At 41.7% G+C, this 22,213-nt stretch overlaps 1 protein-coding gene across 2 annotated transcripts in view; it reads left to right on the top strand.

Moving 5' to 3' along the window:
• Window positions 1-92: 92 nt before the first annotated feature.
• Window positions 93-22,213, top strand: part of LOC124865034 (TLC domain-containing protein 4-B-like) — a 36,418-nt gene continuing 14,297 nt past the window's right edge. Inside the window, exons 1-3 of one of the 2 annotated variants that reach the window (XM_047360027.1) lie at window positions 93-779; window positions 7,164-7,316; window positions 19,328-19,417. In XM_047360027.1, coding sequence (XP_047215983.1) covers window positions 7,171-7,316; window positions 19,328-19,417 — 236 coding nt within the window. In that variant the 5' untranslated portion in view covers window positions 93-779; window positions 7,164-7,170. The remainder of the gene's footprint in view (window positions 780-7,163; window positions 7,317-19,327; window positions 19,418-22,213) is intronic. The other variant, XM_047360028.1, reaches the window with a different exon arrangement.

Here is a 22,213-nt window from a genome sequence, read left to right as displayed (position 1 = left end):
TTAAAAATAAGATTTAAAAGAACTGGCAAGTTGACTTTATTAAAGTGCAAAAAATACTCTTCATTGTGTGGTTGTTGTGTTAACATAATTACAATCTGATGCTACGAGTTTAATAGTTTCTTTGTTTTTGAGCTTGGTGTGTTCACAAATACATCCCCGCAAATAATAACCAATTATGCGTGAATGCTTTTAAACTTAGCCAATTAAACTTGGCCTCCTCTCCCAGATTCCACCAAATCTGTATTGAAACGCTGTAAGTGGTGGAGATGTTAACAGGAAGAAGGGCCCCGAACCAAATTCTGCTTTAGGCCCGACAGAACCTTAGGCCAGCGCTCATAAATCAGAAAGCTTAGCCTTTGTTTGTCGTGGGTGTAGTCTGTGTCCACGGGGGGCGTGTGCACACGGAGGCGGGTACGTGTCGACGTCACCGCTCGCTTGATTTCTGTCAGACCCAAAATAAAACCACTGAAAAACTTTTCTATCGGGACTCTAAGGTGAAAACACATGTAGGCGACGACATGAGGCGATATGAGAAGCCATTGCCCTGTTTGTAGCGGCTGTAAAAACACGGCGCTGTCTGCGCGGCGGGAGAGGCTGTTGTTCTGTTTCTCCACTTGTCCTGGGGGTCTCGCTGGGAGAGCCAGTGGGCTGCTTTCAGTTTAGCCGAGCCGCTAGCTAACGTCAAGTTGAAGGAAAGTGGACAGAAGACGCCCACAACAACAACACCGGTGCTTGAACGGGGTTTATCCGCCTACGGTGCCCTATGCGACGGCTAGCAGGTAAAACCGAGCTCATACCTCCTCTTCCACCGCTAAGGACCAGTGCATGCTGTCTGTGTTTTAGATACTTTAGACTTTTTTTTGTCCCTCTTTTTGTTGCCAGCTCTAACAACAGCGGTCTCTTCCAGCTGCAACTTTACTCCCGGTATCCGGTGCCAGCAGCGGCTCTGCCTGTTACAACTCGTTTACCACCTGCCGCCGGAGCTGCCGAGAAAAACAAAATTAAACACACGGGCTGCGTTTCTTGTTGCTGATACGATCCTCGCGAAATCTCGCCATTTTCTTCACTGTCTGCAACGCTTCGTTGTTCATTTGCATCCACGCCGCACAGCACACTGCATTTCTTAGCGGATATAATCTCATCTTTCGTGTTTATCCTGTTTACCTTGAACTGCTCACGTTTCCGAGGTGGATGATGTGCAAGCCTCCAAATCGTAGAGGAGGGTGGAGGAGGTATTGTTATAGGGTCTCTGAGCAAGGTGCAGTCACTGACCGGCTGTGATGTATCAGTATTCATGTCAGGATCCATCATGCTGGAGGAGACCGGGGTGATCGGGCTTGTGGGGAGAGGGGGGGGGGGGGGGGGGTGTTGTGTAAGTCCAAGCCCAGTGGTTTGGTGTAGCAATGCGGTAGACTGGGGTTGGTTTGGATTTCCAAACGAACAGAGGGGGGGCGGTAGGGTGTGAGGGAAATTGAAGCTCTGTTATTTATGTTTGGTCGATATGTCAGGGGGGTCACGGTTTGATGACAGCAGCAGGATGGTCCTCCGGAAGAAGTTCAGGGGTGGATGGCAGCTCGGTCTCTCCTGTTCGGGGCCGTGAGCCGCAGTGAGGAGGCTCCACTGGCCGCCTCGTCTCTTCCCACGGGGCGGGATGAACCTGCATGCCAGGTGAAGGATGGCGATGAATAATTCAGGCGCATGCTGCATATATGATCAGCGCAGGGATGTGAAGAACTGCTTCTGGGTGCAATGATGGACTCTGCGGTTTTAGATAAATGGAGATTTAAAAAGGCTGAATGATTTAGGATGTTTCTCGGTGGGGTCTTTAACTATTCAGATCCGCACTGCCTTTTTATAAGTATGTATCCCATTTTAAACTTGTGTTTACACCGTGTTGTCCAGTGGGATTTATTTGTTATTATCTTTGATTCTTCTACAGACTCATATTTCTGCAGTTTTTATTACATTCTTGACGTTCAAGTAAGAAATCGTCACCCTAAACTGCGTGGAGTAGTATTGAAACTTGCTTCTGATTTTCAGTGTGTGGTGCTGGCCATTTCACAGCTTTTCCTCATCTTTACTAACTTAGACCAGCTCTACTGTCCTTATTAAATACGTTTGTTAAATTAATAGTCCTACAATAAATCCAAGCATAGTTTGAGAGTGCTGGGACCTTTTTTGCAGAGTTAACCAACGGACCGCAGGTTTGAAGTTTTCTGGAGGTCCACAGTTAAGGACAATTTCTTACTTTTCCGAACTTTTGAAGACCGTATAGGAACCCTGTGTATGATAGACCAACACAGAGTCGTGCATGATTGCCAAATTAAAGAAATATTAGTTTTAACAAATAAAAATTTAAAAATTGTGGCATGCATCCATAGCCCCCATTACTAATACCTCGAAATAAAATCCAGTGGAGCCGGCTGCCATGGGAAGTCATCTAAACAAAGTCCAGCAGTGTGCAATATAACCTCAGCATAAAACCAAGCTGTTGTGTTTCTGGCCTCAGAGGTTTGTTGGAGAACATTAGAGAACAAACAGCATCAAGAAGACAGAGGAACACAGGGAGAAAGATGTTTTAAGCAGGGTGACTGGAATGGAACGTCCATACAGAGTTGACGATTCACAATATTCGTTCACAAGAGCATTAGAAGACAAAATTTGAAACAATATTATTTAGACAACTTAAAATTAAATTCCTATTGTTTATTCTCTCTTCTAAAATGAAGGTTTTACAAATCAAAGATCAGTGGAGAATAAATCAGTCCAGTTTTGGCTACTGCATACACAGGGAATGTCATGCTTGTGTCGATCTGTAAGGGGTTGCTAGACCAGACAACATTAAACATGCTCCTTTCTGGGTTTTCACAAACAAAATTAAGGTTTAAATTTGTCATAGTTTCTTTCTACTAGGGAGTACTCAAATTTCTGCTACACAAACAATCTAAAAGTGCTTCTTCAGTTCCTTAGTGTTGTCAGCCAGGCTGATGAAAAGCCTAAATCAGTCAGCTCTGTCAACAAAACAGGACAATCCAAGGTCTACTTCACCTCTTACTTTAAAATAAGAGCTTTAAATGTAGATTTAGGGTGTCAAGTTTAAGCACCCAGCCACACATCCAGGTTTTATATCCACAGGATAATCCCTCTGCACCGTACAAAGTCCCATGCTAATACTGACTGGATTGCTGTTTAAATAGCACAAGCTCTAAAGGGTTAGGTGGTGAAACCGGCATATCACGTTTTGGACATCTCCTGAGACACTGTTCAATGGAGTCTGAAAAACCTGAAGTAGCATGGCACAGCTGCAAGCCTCCTAAACCATGACCGTTCACCGTTCATCTCCCAGGCTGGGCAAGGAAAGCAATAATAAGAGAAGCAGCCAAGAGGCCCACCGTGACTCTTGAGGAGCTGCAGAGATCCACGACTCAGGTTGGAGAATCTGTTGACATGATAACTGTTAGTCGTACACTCCACAGAAGTCAGAAGAAGTCCAGTTTACAATTTGAGGACACAGTGAACATGTGGAAGAAGATGCTCTGGTCACATGAGACCGAACTTCACTTCCTGTGGCAGAAAACCATGTTTCCTTTTCCTTCCACTTGACAAATATGCACTACTTTGTGTCAGTCTACCACATAAAATCCCAGTAACATACATGGAAGTCTGGGGTTATAACGTGGCAAAATGTGAAAAAGTTTCAGGCATATTATTATTACTTCTGCAAATCACTACATGTGTGTGTACATTACATACCCGAAGTGTCATGTGCAGCTCAGCGGTTAACCCCCTTAGTTGGCTTTGCAAACTGAATAATTCCACATATCAGCACTGGATCTGGTTCCCGCTGCCGTGTCCGCCAACTCACTGTAACTTTTGTCTTGCACAATATAATCTGTCAGCAGTAATTAGTTTTTGCATAACTCGCATAATTTGGTGGATTTAATCAAAAGTTCAGGGTGTAGCAGGCGAGAGTCCAGACGAGCACTGACGCAGGATGTCACAACAGCTGATAAATGGGTCGCAGGTGAAATCTCACTGTGAGACTCCACCTGAGGTAACCTGTAGTTTCCTGCGAGCCTCACAGCCTTCTCTGTCGCCTGTTTGTTTCTTTGTTGCGTTGGATGCGAGTTTTACTTTACAGCGTCAGAACAGAAAGCAGGCAGAAAAACATTCAGACAATGAGGATTTTGTTTGATAAATGTCAGAAAGATATGAAAAAGCTGCGAGCAGTGCTAGTTAGTTAGTGTTAGGGCAGCTGTGTATGTTTTGTTTTAGGGGAGCAGAGCTGAGAAGAAGTCCACTTGATGCGTCTGTTGAATCGATAGTTTTGTTCTTGAACATAGAAAACTGTAGAAAACCGATGAGGACGGTGTCAGTGTTAGGGACCGGAGGATCATTTTCTCCTCTGTTATCATTTCAAAAACATTGAAGTTCACAGGAACAGGCTCTGTTTTTGTTTCTTAATGTCTTCCTTTCAGTGCCTCTTCAGTGCTTATCCTTGTTTTGCAGAAACAAACTTCCAGTTTGTTGACCTGAGTGACAGTAAGCTGGTGTAAGTTTGTGGCTTCAGTTTATAGTGAGACAATTCACCAGGTTTCAGTTTCATGTAGGGTGATCAGATGCACGGTAACTTATTGCAAATAGCCATTTCACCTTAAATATTTACCTTGATATTTTTCTGATCTTGTGCAGCCCTAATATTATTTATTGACACTGCCTTAGATTCAACAGTGGAAAAAATGTTTAAAAAGCAAAACTAACAATTCCAACCATTTTGTCATTTTTAAAAGCATAATGGAATTAGGTTTATGGTGATCACAGTAAATCAGGATTTCAATCATTCCCCCTGGGAATGATCAACGGCGCGACCCTTGTCCATTGAGAGCCAGCAGTGAAATCATCCAGGCCCTAGCAAGCAGATGATCAACCCCAAGGACTGATGACACAAGAATGGGTCACTATCAGTCTAGATGTGTCCCAAACATTGATATTCAGAAGGCCAGAGCAAGTAGTAAAGGTTCCAAAGAAGGTCATTTAACACTATAAAACTCTTTTTGTTAGTTTGGTGTGTTTGGCTCATAAAAGCTCCTGAAAGGTGTGAGATGTTTTTACTTGTTCTTCTATAAAATGTAGAAACATGCTGAAGCCACACAGGGACACTGTGGCTGTAAAGAACGACTGTTCTCATTTGGATTACAAGTTTGTTTTTAAAGTATAATTAAATGGTTTGAAAGAACCAAGTGGGGACGTTCTGCCGTGTAATGTAATGAGATGGATTACCTGCACCATTTCAGCCCAAATCTTCATTAAATCTGACATTTGCAAATATTCTGGGGACAGCCAATCTGGAAAACCCTCCTGATCAGATGCCGTTGTAGCTGATAGAGCTAGCACAAGCTAGAAACAACAGCACCGTCAACGCACAAGACGGGGAATTAAAGCCTTTTTCCAACCACAACAGAGCAAGCTCAACTCTAATTCCACATTCATTGTTGAAGATATGTACTCTTAGTGTGTTTCAGAGATTGTTGGCCTTTGGTACATTGGCGTACATGCATTAGAGCCGAGGTGAAACGTATTTCACTGCAAGAGGTGTACATGGGTATCTAATACATCAGGTTAAAGTTGGCTAATCAATGAGAAATGGCTTGTTGTCTTCACCACATTATTGCAAAAAGATTTAACAGACGGCACTGAATCCTGTCACTTTTATTTTGCAGTAATGTGTTGTTGCAGCCCATGTTTCTTGACATATTTTACACACTAAACTGTCTTGTCTGGGAGAAACAATCGTCTACAGCTGTTCCAACTGTACAAATAAAATTTTGGTATTTTATTTGTATTGAAACTCCACTTTAAAACGTCTTTGTCAGCAGAAAGCCGCCAAAGCACGAAAACTTGTACAGTTCTTTACATACCACTTGATGTTTTTCACATTTTGTCAAATTATAGCCACAAACCGGAGTGTATGTATGCAGACCAACACAAAGCAGCGTTGGTGAATATAAATCTATTGCTTTCAGAACCACCTTTCACTGCAATCACAGCTGCTAGTGTTTTGGAGTGTGCCTCAGCCAGCTTTGTATAATTAAAGACGGAAATGTTCACCTGTTCCTCTGCAAAATAAACCTCGGGTTTGGTCAGATTGGATGGACATCTGTTAACGCTTGTCACAGATTATGAATTGAATTAAAGGATGGACTATGGGTAATTCTAAGACACATAAATGTACATTAATGTAAACCCGGGTTTAGATTCAATATTTTCAATACTTTACTAATTTTAATTTTCTGAAACACTCTGTAAGCCATAATCATCAAAGTTACAAGAAATAAAGGCTTGAAATATTTAATCTTGTGTGTAATGTACCTATATAATATGAGTTTCACTTTCTGAAATGAGTGACAAAAAGTATTGTAAAAAGTTTCACAATGTTTATTAACACAGTTTCGCCTTGGTCAGTCACATTAAAATCCCACGTGAAAACTCCGTACCATGACAAAATGTCCGAGGTGTATGAACACATTTGCAAGCCACTGTAATGCCCAGATGATTTAAAGCAAACCGGAGGAATAATGAGCAGCATTGTTGAGTTAAACTGCAGCCTGAACTCCTGTGCCTTATGAGCTGAACCAGCTGCTTCATCTTGAAAATCCTCTTTTCTTTCTATGCAGAGTCCTTGTTTTCTTCTCAGGGATTTTTGGTGTGTCATAAACAAGTCGCTGTAATCCGCTTGCAAAATATGCATAATAAAGACCTTTTATTCCAAATTCAGCTCCTGGTCCGTCAGCTGTATTCAGACAACGTCATTTTCCATCAGTTTCTGTCAGTTTTGTCCTCCTGTTGTCCTCAACTGTGTTTCTCATTTTTCTTTAGTCTTTAATGCATGGCTCAGCTAAAGCTCTCCTGTCAATTGCTCTGGACAGCGTGTCTTCTCGGGTTCTATATTTTTGCGTCTGACTCTTTCCTTTTCCTGTTTGCTTTGTGGACTTGATGATCACACAGGGTGCAGCCTCACCCTCCCACCACCCCTGTCACATCAGTTTCTCTACTGTTGCTGCCCAGGATGAGTGACAGAGTTCGACCCGACCTGTCCATGTGGATCACTCACTCCGTGTCCCTGTCCCTCACCCGTCCCTTCCTGCCCCTCCTGTCGTGTTTAGGTGAGTGATGGAGACGAGAGAGTTGAGCGTGGTGGCTGGCAGCTTCGTGGGCTTCCAGCTTCTCTTCTCGGTGGTCAGTCCCCGGCTCTCCTTAGCCGTCACGCCGGATTACAAGCGTCTACCTCCCACCAAACTCACCGAATGGAACTCCAGGTGGGTGGGGACAGATCTACTAACATTTCACCATAACACATTTTTTCTACCTATTTATGTCTGTCCACAGTGGCATAACAAAACAAATGTTGCTGGCATAAAATTAAATATATATATTTTATTTTCCCCTTGTTGAGATCGTTTGAAATACAAGTAGGAACCTGTGAAAAGATGCCTAACCGTCTGACAATAAATCACACTAAATATTTCCTGTTTCAAGTCATTTGGCCAAAATAATTTCTATTTGCTAAATGCCAGAATCAAACAGTTGCCTTTTTAACTGCATGGCTTTGGTCAAACGGTTTGCTGTATCCTTCCACAAGCTTCACACTATACTTTGCACAAATTTTCTCTGATTCCTCCTGACAGAACTGCTGTAACTGAGCCAGGTTTATAGGCCATGTTGCTCACTCACACCTTAAAGCTCCACACACTAATCTTCTAGAGGACTAAGATCAGGGCTTTGTGGTGGCTGTTTGTCTTCAAGTCACCTTTTAACAATTTGGTGAGGGTCTATGTCCATTTGGAAGACCCATTAGTGACCAAACTTTGATTGATATGATGTTGCTTGAATATTTCTATAATTTGCTTTCCTTATGACGCCCTCTGTTTTGTTAAGTGCACCTGTCCCTGCTGCAGCAAACGCGATGCTCCCACCTCACAGCTCTTCATGGTTGACATGGTTTTCTTTAATCTTTCAAGCTTTCCAATTTTCCAACATGACAGTGGTCATTGGAGCCAAACAGTTAAAACTTTGCTTCTTCAGACCCCAAGGCATGTCTCCCAAAATGAAAGTCTTTGTCACTGTGCATTTAGAAACTGCAATATATTTCTTCATGTTGCTTTTGCAGTGATGACTTCTTCAGCTCATGTCGGCACATGAATAGTTTTACTATAGATAATGGCAAACTCTTGCCAGCTTGAGTCAGCATCTTTACAAGATCTTCTGGGTGTGATTTGTACATTTCTCACCATAAGAAATTCATCTGTGGGACACAGAACCCATCTCCTTCCTGAATGGTATGATGGCTAGTCATTCCGATGCCGTTCATGCTTTTACTCAGTTGTTTGGAAAGATGAACGTGGTACCTTGATGGCATCTGGAAAATGTACCCAAGGATGAACCAAATGTTCCCATTTGGGCTTTTCCAAATAGTTTAAATCCATGATAAAAGTAATTAGAAAATTCTCTGTATAAATAATTCTTGCATTTAGCATATATAAATAGTTTTGGTAATCCTAACGGACCTAAAACAGGAAACATTTAATCTACACTAAATGAATGTCAGACAGTATGGGGGGAAAGGTTATGTGTCTTATACAGTGTATGTACAGTGTCTCTCAAAAGTTAGTACACTCTTCCTATTTTTGTGAATATTTTATTATATCTATTGATGGGCCAACACTGAAGATATGACACTTTGATACCATGTTAAGTAATCAGCGTACAGCTTATATAAAAGTACACATTTGCTGTCCCCTTAAAATAACTCGACACACAGCCATTAACATCCAAACTGCTAGCAACAAAAGTGAATTCACACCTTAGTGAAAATGTCCAAAGTGTTGTGTGTAGCCACGATTATTTTCCAGCACTGCCTTAACTCTCTTAGGTATGGAGTTTACTAGAGTTTCACAGGTTGCCACTAGAATCCTCTTCCACTCCTAAAGGGACGTCATGGAGCGGGTGGATGTTTGAAGACCTTGTCCTCCTCCATCTTCCGTTGAAGGATGTCACACAGATGCTCAATAGGGTTTAGTTCTGGAGTCATGCTTGGCCAGTCCAGCACCTTCATCCTCAGTTTCTGTAACAAGGCAGTGATCATCTTGGAGTTTGTTTGGGGTCGTTATCATGTTGGAATACAGCCCTGCGGCCCAGTTTCCAAAGGGAGGGGATCATGCTCTGCCTCAGTATGTCACAGTACATGTTGGCATTCATAGTTTCCTCAATAAAATGTAGCTCCCAAGAGCCGGCGGCACTCATACGGCCCCATACCATGTCACTCCCACCTCCACTGTAGGCAAAACAGACTTGTCTTTGTACTCCTCACCTGGTTGCCACCAAACACACTTAACACCATTTGAATCAAATACATTAACTTGGTCTCACCAGACCACAGGACATGGTTCCAGTAATCCATGTCCTTAGTCTGCTTGCCTTCAACAAACAGTTTGCTGAAGATGAGCAGTGAGAGCTATAACACCAAATTTAACACATCGGCTCCCAAATTCACACCTGAGACACGAGTCTCATGACACCGGAGAGAAAAAATGGCTGATTGGGTACAACTTGGACATTTTCACTTAGGGCTGTACTGACTTGTTGCCAGAAGTTTAGACATTAATGGCTGTGTGTTGAGTTATTTTGAGGGGACAGCAAATGTACTCTGTATTGCAAGTGGTACACTGACTACTTGACTAAGTGTCATATCTTCAGTGTTGTCCCATTGGAAGGTACAATTAAATGTTTACAAAAATAAGAAGGGTGTACTCACTTCCCAAACAGTCCAATTTGTCTTTCCTGTATGTGGCGGTAGCAGCAGTAAAAGTGTCAGGTAGCTGACATGCAGTGTGCAGCAACTGGGAGGGAATGGGAGGGGCACCACTCTGTTACGCTGCAGCATAGAGCAGCACGATGCTGGTCAGCTCTCTGAAATAAGGCTCTTACAGGCTTCCTTTGCTTTCCAGAAATACATATTTAGTTAAGCTAATTTATCTTATTGAGGCCGAGGTCAGACAGAAATGTGTCTATTAAGTCCTATCATAGAAGTAAAGTTATTTACTCTGAATACCTTGAAGGCGCTGACAGTTCTTCACTTATGTTGTCCAATCAAACTGCTGCTTCGGCTTTTAAACATTTCTCCAGACAAAGAGTTTATATACTGCAGTCGCGAGGGCAAAACATTTCTCCCAAGCCCTGGCTGTATAGCATTACAGTGAAAGGACATCCTCACCAAACTGACCCCTGAGTGTTTTTGATATTGAAGCTCATATGAGCTGGGTCCCATCATACTTGAAGCAAACTCATCATCCCACACATGTGCAGCTGGGATGCGAGCTGCTGGTGCACCACAAAGGCGTATAGAGTTTCAAGCAGAAACCTCAGGGGTTGGGTTCAGAGGGCAATCATTTGTTGTGCAACAGCTTTCACTGACCCTGTTGTATGTGTCCTCTTTTCTTGTTTGTTTGCTGTCAGCCTGCTCTCAGAGATGACCCTTTCACTCAACCAGCTACAGCTGGCATGTTTGACCGTAAGAGAGAGAACAGAGTGCATTGGCCAAGAAGTCTGAAACAAGTTGGAGGCAAAGCTTCTTCTAATGGGTTCACTTCTGAGTACTTCACCATTGCATAAGACCCAGCTCTGACTGTATCAGTGTAGGTTATGCAACCATGACTTTAGAGCAAGGAGACAAGTGTAAAAGTATTTCCAAACAGGAGAGGCATAATGTTAAAAAAAATAATAATAATTTCCACCTTTTTATAGTGCCTTACAAAAGTATTCACACCTCTTCCTTTTTTCACATTTTTATTACGATACAACCACAGGCTTCGCTGTATTTAATCGGGATTTTGTGATAGATCAGGGCTTATTAGTATTCAGCCCCCTTTACTCAGGCCCAGGAAAAAGAGCAATAATCAGAGAAGCAGCTAAAAGGCCCACCTCCTTATCCATCATCCCTCTGCAGAGGTCCCCAACTCAGGTGGAAGAATATTTTGATAGGACAGCTGTTTGTCATGCGCTCCACAAATCTGGGCTTTCTGGAACAATGGCAGAATGGAAAACCAAAAGGCAGAAAACTTTCACTGGTTCATCGCACTGAAAACCGCACAAAAAAATGGTAGTGGCAGCATAATGCTGTGGGATCCTTTCCTTCAGCAGACTCAGAACTGGTCACAGTTGATGGGAAAATGGATGGAGCTAAATACAGGGCAAAACTGGAAGAAAAATGTTAGGTATTATTAAGTCAACTCAGAGGCAAGGACAATACAGAGTCAGTTTTACTTGCAGCAAGGGTAGCTCACTTTGCAGTGCAGACTACAAAGTTTTGACACCTTATCTCTTTACCTATATGCACAGTTTAACAGACAGTTCAGACAGGGTGTGTGTGTGTGTGTGTGTGTGTGTGTGTGTGTGTGTGTGTGTGTGTGTGTGTGTGTGTGTGTGTGTGTGTGTGTGTGTGTGTGTGTGTGTGTGTGAGAGAGAGAGAGAGAGAAGAGGCTGGTTCTCACAGAATGTGATTCAGCCTCTGGTGTGTATGTACAAATAGATAACGGAGATTCCACACACACAGGGAGGACTGCATGCCAGAGCATGATACAAAGCAGAGTGCAGCTGCACTACAGCACAAAGTTTTTACATGAGTGATAAGTTTTCGCACCCATCCAACAGTCCCTCCTTTTTATCACGAGTAAAAACATTTAATATAAAAACAAATAAGAAAAACAGATTATATTTTGTGGGAAATACTCATACGGTCCCGCCGCCCTCAGCGACCATTAAAAGTCAAATGTTGATTAATACTTGAAAACATAAAAATAAAAGAACAATACATGATGGAAACAGTGAAACATAATAAAGGAATTTAAAAATCTGCCCTGTTTATGTCATCATTGTACTTTTTCTTATTTCACTTAAACAACAACTTCTTTCGATTTTCTGCTGTAAGGTAATTTTATGAAATACAATGTATGAGTACACTCAGGCTTTCGATGTGATTTATTTACAACATGTCATCATAATTGTCCCCTTCATTTTCGTGCATTTCTACCTGGTTCAGTGTTGCATATGCCACCGTAACTGACTGAGTTACTATTCTTTGTACCATGCATTTGCAACATGGGATAATACATATTGACAGGAGACACAGAAGGCCCATGCATGCTATTACTGCAACTAGGAGAACCTTAAACAAATTTATCCATCCCCCTGTGAGCATCCAATCTAACCAAGAAGAGGTAGGATCTGGGTGGTCATGTGCCATGACATTTTGCAGATTCCGTATGTTGTTTAATGCTCCCGTTATGTTTGCAGAGTGTATATTATCTGGGATATATGTGCAACAGGTGTTCTTCAATAGAACACAAACGCCCCCCGTTGATGCTGTTAGAATATCCAAAGCCATGCGGTTCTGAATTATCATGGCTCGCATAGCGCTCATTTCTGTGTTTTGACCCTCTTCTACTATTATGGAGTCATTTAGAAACAGTCCAAATCGATAACTTAAAGTTTCCACGTGCAGCATTAATTTGCCCACACCCAACCAGGGTAGGAGAGATAATAATGTTTTATCATCTTTAGGCCAAAAATTAAATTCATCTGGGACATTTGTTCCCCAGATCGGATCATCAGAATCAGAATCAGAATCAGAATCAGAAAAGCTTTATTGCCAAGTACGTTTTTGGACATACAAGGAATTTGTTTTGGCGTAGTCGGTGCAATACAATACAAATTAAACAGTACAAACATATCTACAATATAATATAAATATAAGTGCACAGTTTTAAGTGAGTGAGAGTAAATATAGAGCAGTATAAGATGCAAGAGCAATACAACAGTGCAGGTGATCATTGTGCAAGTAAGCAGGAGTCCAAGCTGAGCGTTAATGTAACGCATAGAGTTACAGGCATGCGGTTTAATATCTATCTCTCTTTTTGACCTCCTATGTGTTATAACTATAGTCTGCTTACTAAGTACCACAGTGTGATCTGATGTAAAAACTGGGGCACATACACCATACCAGCTGGGTGGAAGTACATAATAAGCGTTATTACCACATAACCATGCCACCCCTTCTATCCTGTATGTGTCGTTTTGCATGAAGGTTGTAATCTGAAATGTTGTTTTACAATTTGTACTTGTACCCAAGTAGAGTTGTTCCCTTTGTTTTTGTTGTAACACCGGGCATGCTGCTTTATGTCTTTTAAATATGCATTGAAAGGGGAAACTTTTTCTCCTTCTGTAATATTGAAAGCTCTCCAGAAATCGGGACAGGTACAATTATGATGGTTGCACGTATAATTTAAACTCTGGTTTGCTGCTGGAAACTGACCTGGTAAGATAAATTGATCGCGACGTGCATATCCTAGTGCTCCAAAGGAGGAGGCGCAATTTGCCTGTGAATCATTCATAGCTTTGACATATATGGTGGGGCCTTGGGAATGCACGGGCATTATGGAACACACATAACAAGCAGTTTTATTTTTAGTTTTAGCTGTGTCATACACATAACGATACCAGTAATTTTGCAGAAATGGGTGTGCGTCATGTCCTTCCGTCAGTGGTCTGAGATGGGTCCCGTCTGTTGTCCACCTTTTCTGCGGTGTCCTCTCTCCTGGATCCTGTAGTGATAGAAGAATAAGTACTGCTGCCAGTATAAAGCTCAGGCTTATCAGTCCTGTCCACATGTTACAGAGAGTCATTTTATAAGTGGGCGCAGATCAGCTGTTTTCTTCACCGGTTTGAGACACTGGGCCCTATGGGTCCTCCAGCCCTTTTGTAGCCGGGCTTCCTCTGCTACCCCGTCGGTTGATCTGGCTCCTGTAATGGTAATGCTGGCTTACAGTGGCTTTTATGGATCCAGGAAGACCTCTCTGCTATTTTCAGAGCTGTGGGCGTTGTCAGGAGTACTTGAAACGGCCCTTCCCACCGAGGAGTGCTCCAATCCTTCCTGTGGAGTGTCTTAATCAGGACCAGGTCTCCAGGCCTCAGGTCGTTCTATGGGACAGGAACAGAGGTTATCGGCAGACCACTGGACATTTGTGTTTCTTTTGTCTGCAACATTTTATTCATCCACTCAGCTAATGAAGTTTCCTGTTGTGCTTTCTCTATTTCATTCATGTCAGAAGGCAGAGGGAACGGTCTGCCATGTACTATTTCAAATGGAGTGAGGCCAGTTTGATTTGGAGTTATTCCCATCCATAGTTTGACCAGAGACAGACAGTCTGGTGAGGCTAATGTAACTGTGGTTTTCAGTAAGTTCTTTAAGTTAATAAATGCTTTTTCCCCCTCTTCTGTCCAAATAATTTTGTTCATTAATATAATGTTTGTTCCATAAATCATAGATTGTAATGGTTGCACTATGGCTGCATAGTCGGGCAGCCACTCTACAGAAATTACAAAGTCCTAAAAAGGACATCATTTGCTGCTTTGTTTTTGGTTTTGGGGCTTCCTGTATGGCTGTTTTTCTGCTATTCAGCAGGGAGTGGCCGTTTTGTGATAAGGTGTGCCCTAAATAAACCACTTCTGTCTGACAAAACTGTATTTTTGTTTTAGGCCTTGTGGCCTGTTTGATGTAGATGTTTCAACACGGTTATTGTGGCCTCTTCACAGTGTTTTTCTGTGTCTGATGCCACTAAAATGTCATCCACATATAACAGAACTTGACTGTGTTCTGGTATTATGCAGGTGCTCATTGAGTATCTTAATGCCTGTGTATATACATGTGGGCTTTCACTAAAACCTTGTGGAAGCCTAGTACAGGTGTATTGTTTTCCTTTAAACTGAAAACCAAACAAATGCTGTGACTCTTCATGCAGTGGTACTGTGAAAAAAGCATTGCTAAGTTCTACTACTGAGAAATACTTTTTATCTGGGGTCAGTGAATGCAGCAATGTGTGTGGATTTGAAACATCAGGAGCTGCATGCTCTACGATATCATTTATTTGTCGGAGGTCTTGGACCATTCTCCACTTTCCTGTGCTGGCTTTCTGCACTGGAAAAATAGGTGTGTTACATGTAGCTTCAGATGCTTCTCTTAATATCCCTGACTTCAACATATCTTATATTACTGGCTTAATACCTTCTTCAGCTTCTGGCTTTAAGGGGTATTGGCGGACTAATGGCCTTTTTTCAGATATTAGTTTAACCTTGTATGGTGGGAACCCCTTTATAAGCCCTACATCAGTTGATGATTGGGACCACAGTTCAGGTGGGACAGCAGATAGGGCAGGATGCATGTTGCTCTCTTTGCTCTCAGCTAAGCCCTGTATTTGTCCCTCTGCCTCATCTAAATGTGTCCTTGGATGGACTTTGACTATCCACTCCAGAATGAGCTTCCAGATTCCTGTGTTAGGATCTACTTTCGACAGTGTCAGTGCTGTTCCTGCAGAGGTTTAAAGCCTCTGTTTTTCCAAATTCTTATTATTCTTTTTTATCATATTTTATAAAGTAAGTCCTTATTACATTTAAAAATGAGATCAATATTTTTGGTAGTTGCTATTATTTTAAATAATGATTGGTTTAGTTCTTATTAAAAATAAAAAATAAAAACTCACTCACTGATGAACACAAAAAATGAAGGGCATATTATATCTTATAATCTTAGTTTATCTTACCCAGTTTTATAGATACAACATACAGTTTCAGTCAGCTTTGTATTTAGTTCAAGTAACTAAAGTTTGTTTCAATTAACTCAAGTTTTCTCTATTTCAGTCCAGTCCAGTAAATTTGTTAAGGTTCATTTAATCTTATGTTAAGTTTAAGTCTAATTCATTCATTTTTAACCTGACTGGAAAAAGTCTAAACATCTGTTAAAATCTTTTTGTTTTGCCATAGAGAACTGACCTAATATTATTATGGTACTGTTGAGGACTCTAATTTTTACATAACATGAAAGACATTTATTTCACAAAAACAGAAAGTCAAATACAGACATTTGGCCACATGAAAGTTTAAATACCCTGTTTGTAAAATAATTATGAAAAATTGAAGACGGATCTATGAACTTTCTTATGGTTATCAGTATTTTCAATACAGGTAGAACCTTTGCTATCTTTATATGATTTTTCGGAAAAGATTCTGGAAACCTTATTAAGATATGTTTGGCAATGATCATCAGAACATCAGACCATTATTAGCGCTTTTAAGGTCCCTCAAAGATGCATTACAATGAAATCAGTAATTCCCATTCACACACTACTTACTTATTTCTCTGTCAGAGTAATTTTATTTGCAAAAACTTGAAGATAATTTGACTTCTATTATTCTTAAAATTCACATCGTTTCCTCATAACCCCTTTTGTTTCCACTAGGTCTGTTTTGGACGCTTAAATTCCTTTTTTATTCACCAAGAATCAATAAAGTGGTCTTAGTGGGGTCCACCTTAAAGGTGTTATCTGTTGGGTGTCATGTTATCATTGTCAGGTCAGTGAGGTTCATAAGTCATAACTCAGTCAGAACATAATGTTTCATAGATCCAGCCAATGATTAGTCAGCAAAACTTCCAACTATAGGAGAAAAATTGATTGTTAATGAATGAGCTGCATTTCCTAGGAACACTGTCTTCCTCCTGGATGAGCATCACCTGTTGAAAAACTTTCATCATTGTTTGTTTCACATATTCACAAGACAATAACCCACTGGCCAAGTGTGAATTCACACACCTGGACTTTCAGCCACTCCGGCTAATGGAGGCTGTGCAGCAGTGCTTCGCTCGACGTCAAGAACAATACAGAGTCAGTTTTACTTGCAGCAAGGGTAGCTCACTTTGCAGTGCAGACTACAAAGTTTTGACACCTTATCTCTTTACCTATATGCACAGTTTAACAGACAGTTCAGACAGGGTGTGTGTGTGTGTGTGTGTGTGTGAGAGAGAGAGAAGAGGCTGGTTCTCACAGAATGTGATTCAGCCTCTGGTGTGTATGTACAAATAGATAACGGAGATCCCATACACACAGGGAGGACTGCATGCCAGAGCATGATACAAAGCAGAGTGCAGCTGCACTACAGCACAAAGTTTTTACATGAGTGATAAGTTTTCGCACCCATCCAACAAAAAAAAACTTTCACAGGATGAAAGCATCTACAGTAGAGTGGCTTAGATCAAAGCCTATCCATGTGTTCAAATGGCCCAGTCAAAGTCCAGACCTACAGGTCCTTCTCAAAATATTAGCATATTGTGATAAAGTTCATTATTTTCCATAATGTCATGATGAAAATTTAACATTCATATATTTTCGATTCATTGCACACTAACTGAAATATTTCAGGTCTTTTATTGTCTTAATACGGATGATTGTGGCATACAGCTCATGAAAAACCAAAATTCCCATCTCACAAAATTAGCATATTTCATCCGACCAATAAAAGAAATGTGTTTTTAATACAAAAAACGTCAACCTTCAAATAATCATGTACGGTTATGCACTCAATACTTGGTCGGGAATCCTTTTGCAGAAATGACTGCTTCAATGCGGCGTGGCATGGAGGCAATCAGCCTGTGGCACTGCTGAGGTCTTATGGAGGCCCAGGATGCTTCGATAGCGGCCTTTAGCTCATCCAGAGTGTTGGGTCTTGAGTCTCTCAACGTTCTCTTCACAATATCCCACAGATTCTCTATGGGGTTCAGGTCAGGAGAGTTGGCAGGCCAATTGAGCACAGTGATACCATGGTCAGTAAACCATTTACCAGTGGTTTTGGCACTGTGAGCAGGTGCCAGGTCGTGCTGAAAAATGAAATCTTCATCTCCATAAAGCTTTTCAGCAGATGGAAGCATGAAGTGCTCCAAAATCTCCTGAGAGCTAGCTGCATTGACCCTGCCCTTGATAAAACACAGTGGACCAACACCAGCAGCTGACACGGCACCCCAGACCATCACTGACTCTGGGTACTTGACACTGGACTTCTGGCATTTTGGCATTTCCTTCTCCCCAGTCTTCCTCCAGACTCTGGCACCTTGATTTCCGAATGACATGCAGAATTTGCTTTCATCCAAAAAAAGTACTTTGGACCACTGAGCAACAGTCCAGTGCTGCTTCTCTGTAGCCCAGGTCAGGCGTTTCTGCCGCTGTTTCTGGTTCAAAAGTGGCTTGACCTGGGGAATGCGGCACCTGTAGCCCATTTCCTGCACACGCCTGTGCACGGTGGCTCTGGATGTTTCTACTCCAGACTCAGTCCACTGCTTCTGCAGGTCCCCCGAGGTCTGGAATCGGCCCTTCTCCACAATCTTCCTCAGGGTCCGGTCACCTCTTCTCATTGTGCAGCATTTTCTGCCACACTTTTTCCTTCCCACAGACTTCCCACTGAGGTGCCTTGATACAACACTCTGGGAACAGCCTATTCGTTCAGAAATTTCTTTCTGTGTCTTACCCTCTTGCTTGAGGGTGTCAATAGTGGCCTTCTGGACAGCAGTCAGGTCGGCAGTCTTACCCATGATTGGGGTTTTGAGTGATGAACCAGGCTGGGAGTTTTAAAGGCCTCAGGAATGTTTTGCAGGTGTTTAGAGTTAACTCGTTGATTCAGATGATGAGGTTCATAGCTCGTTTAGAGACCCTTTTAATGATATGCTAATTTTGTGAGATAGGAATTTTGGGTTTTCTTGAGCTGTATGCCAAAATCATCCGTATTAAGACAATAAAAGACCTGAAATATTTCAGTTAGTGTGCAATGAATCTAAAATATATGAATGTTAAATTTTCATCATGACATTATGGAAAATAATGAACATTATCACAATATGCTAATATTTTGAGAAGGACCTGTAAGTCCAATTTAAAATCTGTACCAAGCCTTGAAATTTTATGTTCACGCATGTTTTCTATCTAAACATAATTTTACTTGCTCTAAACAATTATGCACCTCTTTGTGTTGGTCCATCACATAAAAATGACAAAATGTAAAAACATTTGAAAAGGCATTGTACGTTGATGCTGGTTCCCTCCCTCCTCCGTTTCAGACTCTTAGACCCATACGGTAAGTTGTTTGAGCTACTTTGGGTCAGCACCGGCAACCTGTGGACTGTCACAGAGACTGCACTGTGATAGTGTAAGAATTGTGATCCTGGTAAAAGGGAGATAAATGCTGCTGCCTCCCAGGGGTACTTCTTCAGTGGCCCAGATAACTACTCCAAAGGTCAGAGGAGAGGATCTTTTCAGGCCAAATCTAACACACACATATAATTGGATGTTTCTGCAGGCATGAATGAGCATTTATCAAGTCAAACTAATGGTTCCTTATTATCTGGACGTTTATGTTTACTCTCTGTGGTCCTGAATGTGTGTTTGTTAATTCCCAGGTTGGTGTCTACTGTGCACGCCTTGATTGTGGGGCTGTTCTGTTTGTACATCCTGTGGTTTGACAATGATGTCAACACCAACCCCATCTGGTAAGAATTATTTTTACTTCATCTCAAACATTATATAAAAACTGCAACCAATGCATACGCTCTTGGAGAAAAAAAGGGAACCGTTTCTTTCGTTTTCACGTATCAGACTGGCAGGGATAAGGAAGGGAGGTGAAAATCAGCTGAGGATAGTCAGCGTTGAAATTTAATACCTTTTGCACTGACAAAAATGGCGATTCTACCTTCAAAAAGAAAGAAGGAAGGGAAGAGAGCAGATCTGACATGCCAGAGGAGTCTCCAGTGGCTTGTAGATTCAGTGGATTTGGTCTTTGATTCCCGTCTTGCTTGTGTCCCCTGTGTGTTTCTTCAGTTTTTCTCTGTCTGTTTCACTTCCTCCGGCTGTACTTTAGACTCAAACCCAACCAGAAGGACTCCTTTTCATTTCCGTAGAGCAGCAGCCTCCTACCCCCCTCCTCTCTGCCTCCCCCAGCTCTGATTAGCATCCTCCTGCTTTCAGCTGTCCATCGTACCCCACATTACTGGCTGTCGAATAAACGCGGCTCACCTCCCTTGCGTTCATTGTCTCCATTAAGTCTGGCCAGCTTTGCTGATGGAGCAGAATACAGAAAGTGGGGGGGGGGGTAAAGAAGCTGGAGAGTAAGGAGAAATAATAGAGGCACCCCTCCCCTTCTCCTTCTAGCAGATTTTCTGTTCAGGTGCTCAGTTTTTCAGCCCTCCAGTCCTGGACTCTTTGTTTTTGCAACAGCAATTTCTGGTGCAAAATTCTGTTTTCTTTGTGTCACTAATTTGTTTTGTCCTTAATTTCTTACACCGCCTAGCAAAAGTACTCATACCCCATACGCCACATAAACTTAGATGTATGTTATTGGGAGTTTATGTGATTATGGACATTGAAACCATTCAGATGTTGCTCTGCTGGACCCTCCATATAACTCCAACAATCTTCCCTTTGTCTCTGACCTCCTTCCCTGTCCGTACAGGAAACAAAAGCATTCCCACAGCATGATTCTGCCGCCATCATGTTTTTAAAGTGGTGATTGTGTGTTCAGTGTCAGTTTGCCTTTGAGTTTTGGTGTCATGTTTAGTGTGTCCCTAGGTGGCAACAGGACGTCCTATGACTTCCTTTCAACAATTAAATTCAAGTGCACCAAATTGTAATTAGAGGCATAAGAGTAAAGGGGACTGTGTACAGATGCACACCAAACTTTTCAGATTCTTACTTACGAAAATTAATAAATCAATTTTGACAGTTATTTGTTTTTTTGTTTTAATGTTGATGAAAATGTCAGTAATTATTTACAATGTGGAAAAATCTTTATTGGCATTACAACATCAAACCCTTAATATATTTGCTGACTATCTTTTTGCATGTTTCCACTGGTATTTTGACAATTTGCTATTGGTGATGAATCCTGAGGTTATACACTCTCATTACCATCACCCTAATCTTTATCTCCCTCCATAGATTCTCTGTCAAATTAAAGTTGACACTCCTGTTGAGCTGCTCTGAAACATATTAATATTACTTTCACTTAGAAGAAAGATATTTACTTTAAACCTAAATCTGCCAAGGGTATGAATAACTTTGGGCTTAACTGTAAATGCTTTTGCAAGGCACTGTATATAGTTTATTTTTTCACTCTGGTTTTCTGAGCTTGTCCTCTTCACCCACTAGAACTAACCCGGTCCACAGCATGACTGTAATAGCTTTAATGCTAACCTCCTGGTAACTCTGTGTGTGCATTAATTCTCCAGTCAGCCTGATTGTGTCACAGCTTTATTAAGGCGTGTCAGACAGCAGCACTGTTCTCTGCTGGCTGGAATCCAAACTGCTTCAGAGGCCAGAAGTAAACTGCTAGATACACACATTGTTTTATTTGGAGCAGAGTTCAGCTCATGCTCTTATCATAATCCACTCTGTTAACATGTAGCACGTCTGACGGCCTCGCCTCGGCTGCGTTTCTGGATTGGCTTATCTGTACTTCAGCTGAGCGTGTGTGTGTGGTTGTTGACAATGGAGATGAAGTTTCAGGATTAAGACACTGGACCACATGCAAGAGTGGCCCATGCTGATCTGAACTTTACTTGCTCATGTTTACTATAGTGAGGATCATACCAGTTTGTAAATAGCAAATGTTTTTGCTGTGTACATTTCTTTTAAAATAAAATAAAAAAAGACAGAAAACATTCTGAATAAGCTGACAGAGCTTTTGAAAGTTGGAAATCCTCCAGAGGCTCAGTTATTGAAACCTAACCCCATATATATCTATGAATTGAATTGAGCTGTTGTGTGTGTTGCTTAGCAGCAGTTAAACTGATGTCTTTGTCAACATCGACGGCAGCTGCCAAAGTAGGTGAACCCCCTCCGTAGATTATTTAAACCTATTGTCATATCTAGCAGTTTACATTTACCACTCTGTCTGCAGAAACAGCCCCCATAAATATTCTAACCGCTGGATAGAAAGGTGTTGGAGCCCAAAATAGTTTTCTTCAGCCAGATTTTGGTGACTTGCCTCTCAAAGCACGAGTTCCTAACGTCGCTCCCCACAGGTGGTGGGTTCATATGGAGAAAGCTTCCTTTAGCTTAAATAGGCTGAAGCCAGCTAAGCCCCAGGAGCCAAGGATCAACCACCAAGTACTAGTTCCCCACCGATAGGCCAGGCTCCAGAAGAGTGCACTGGTCTCCCTGATCTGGGTGAGGTTCGCCAATTGCCATGGTCATTCTGCATCATGGTCTTTGAATCGCTCTTAGTTTGACCACTTCTCTGAGTCCAATTTGCCATGGGAGACCCCATCAGGGTCTGAACCACTAGACAA

This window comes from Girardinichthys multiradiatus, chromosome Y (genome assembly GCF_021462225.1).
Source record: "Girardinichthys multiradiatus isolate DD_20200921_A chromosome Y, DD_fGirMul_XY1, whole genome shotgun sequence".
Classification (NCBI taxonomy): Eukaryota; Metazoa; Chordata; class Actinopteri; order Cyprinodontiformes; family Goodeidae; genus Girardinichthys; species Girardinichthys multiradiatus.
The sequence above is the reverse complement of the archived record's forward strand: the minus strand, read 5'-3'. Positions and strand labels throughout refer to the sequence as shown.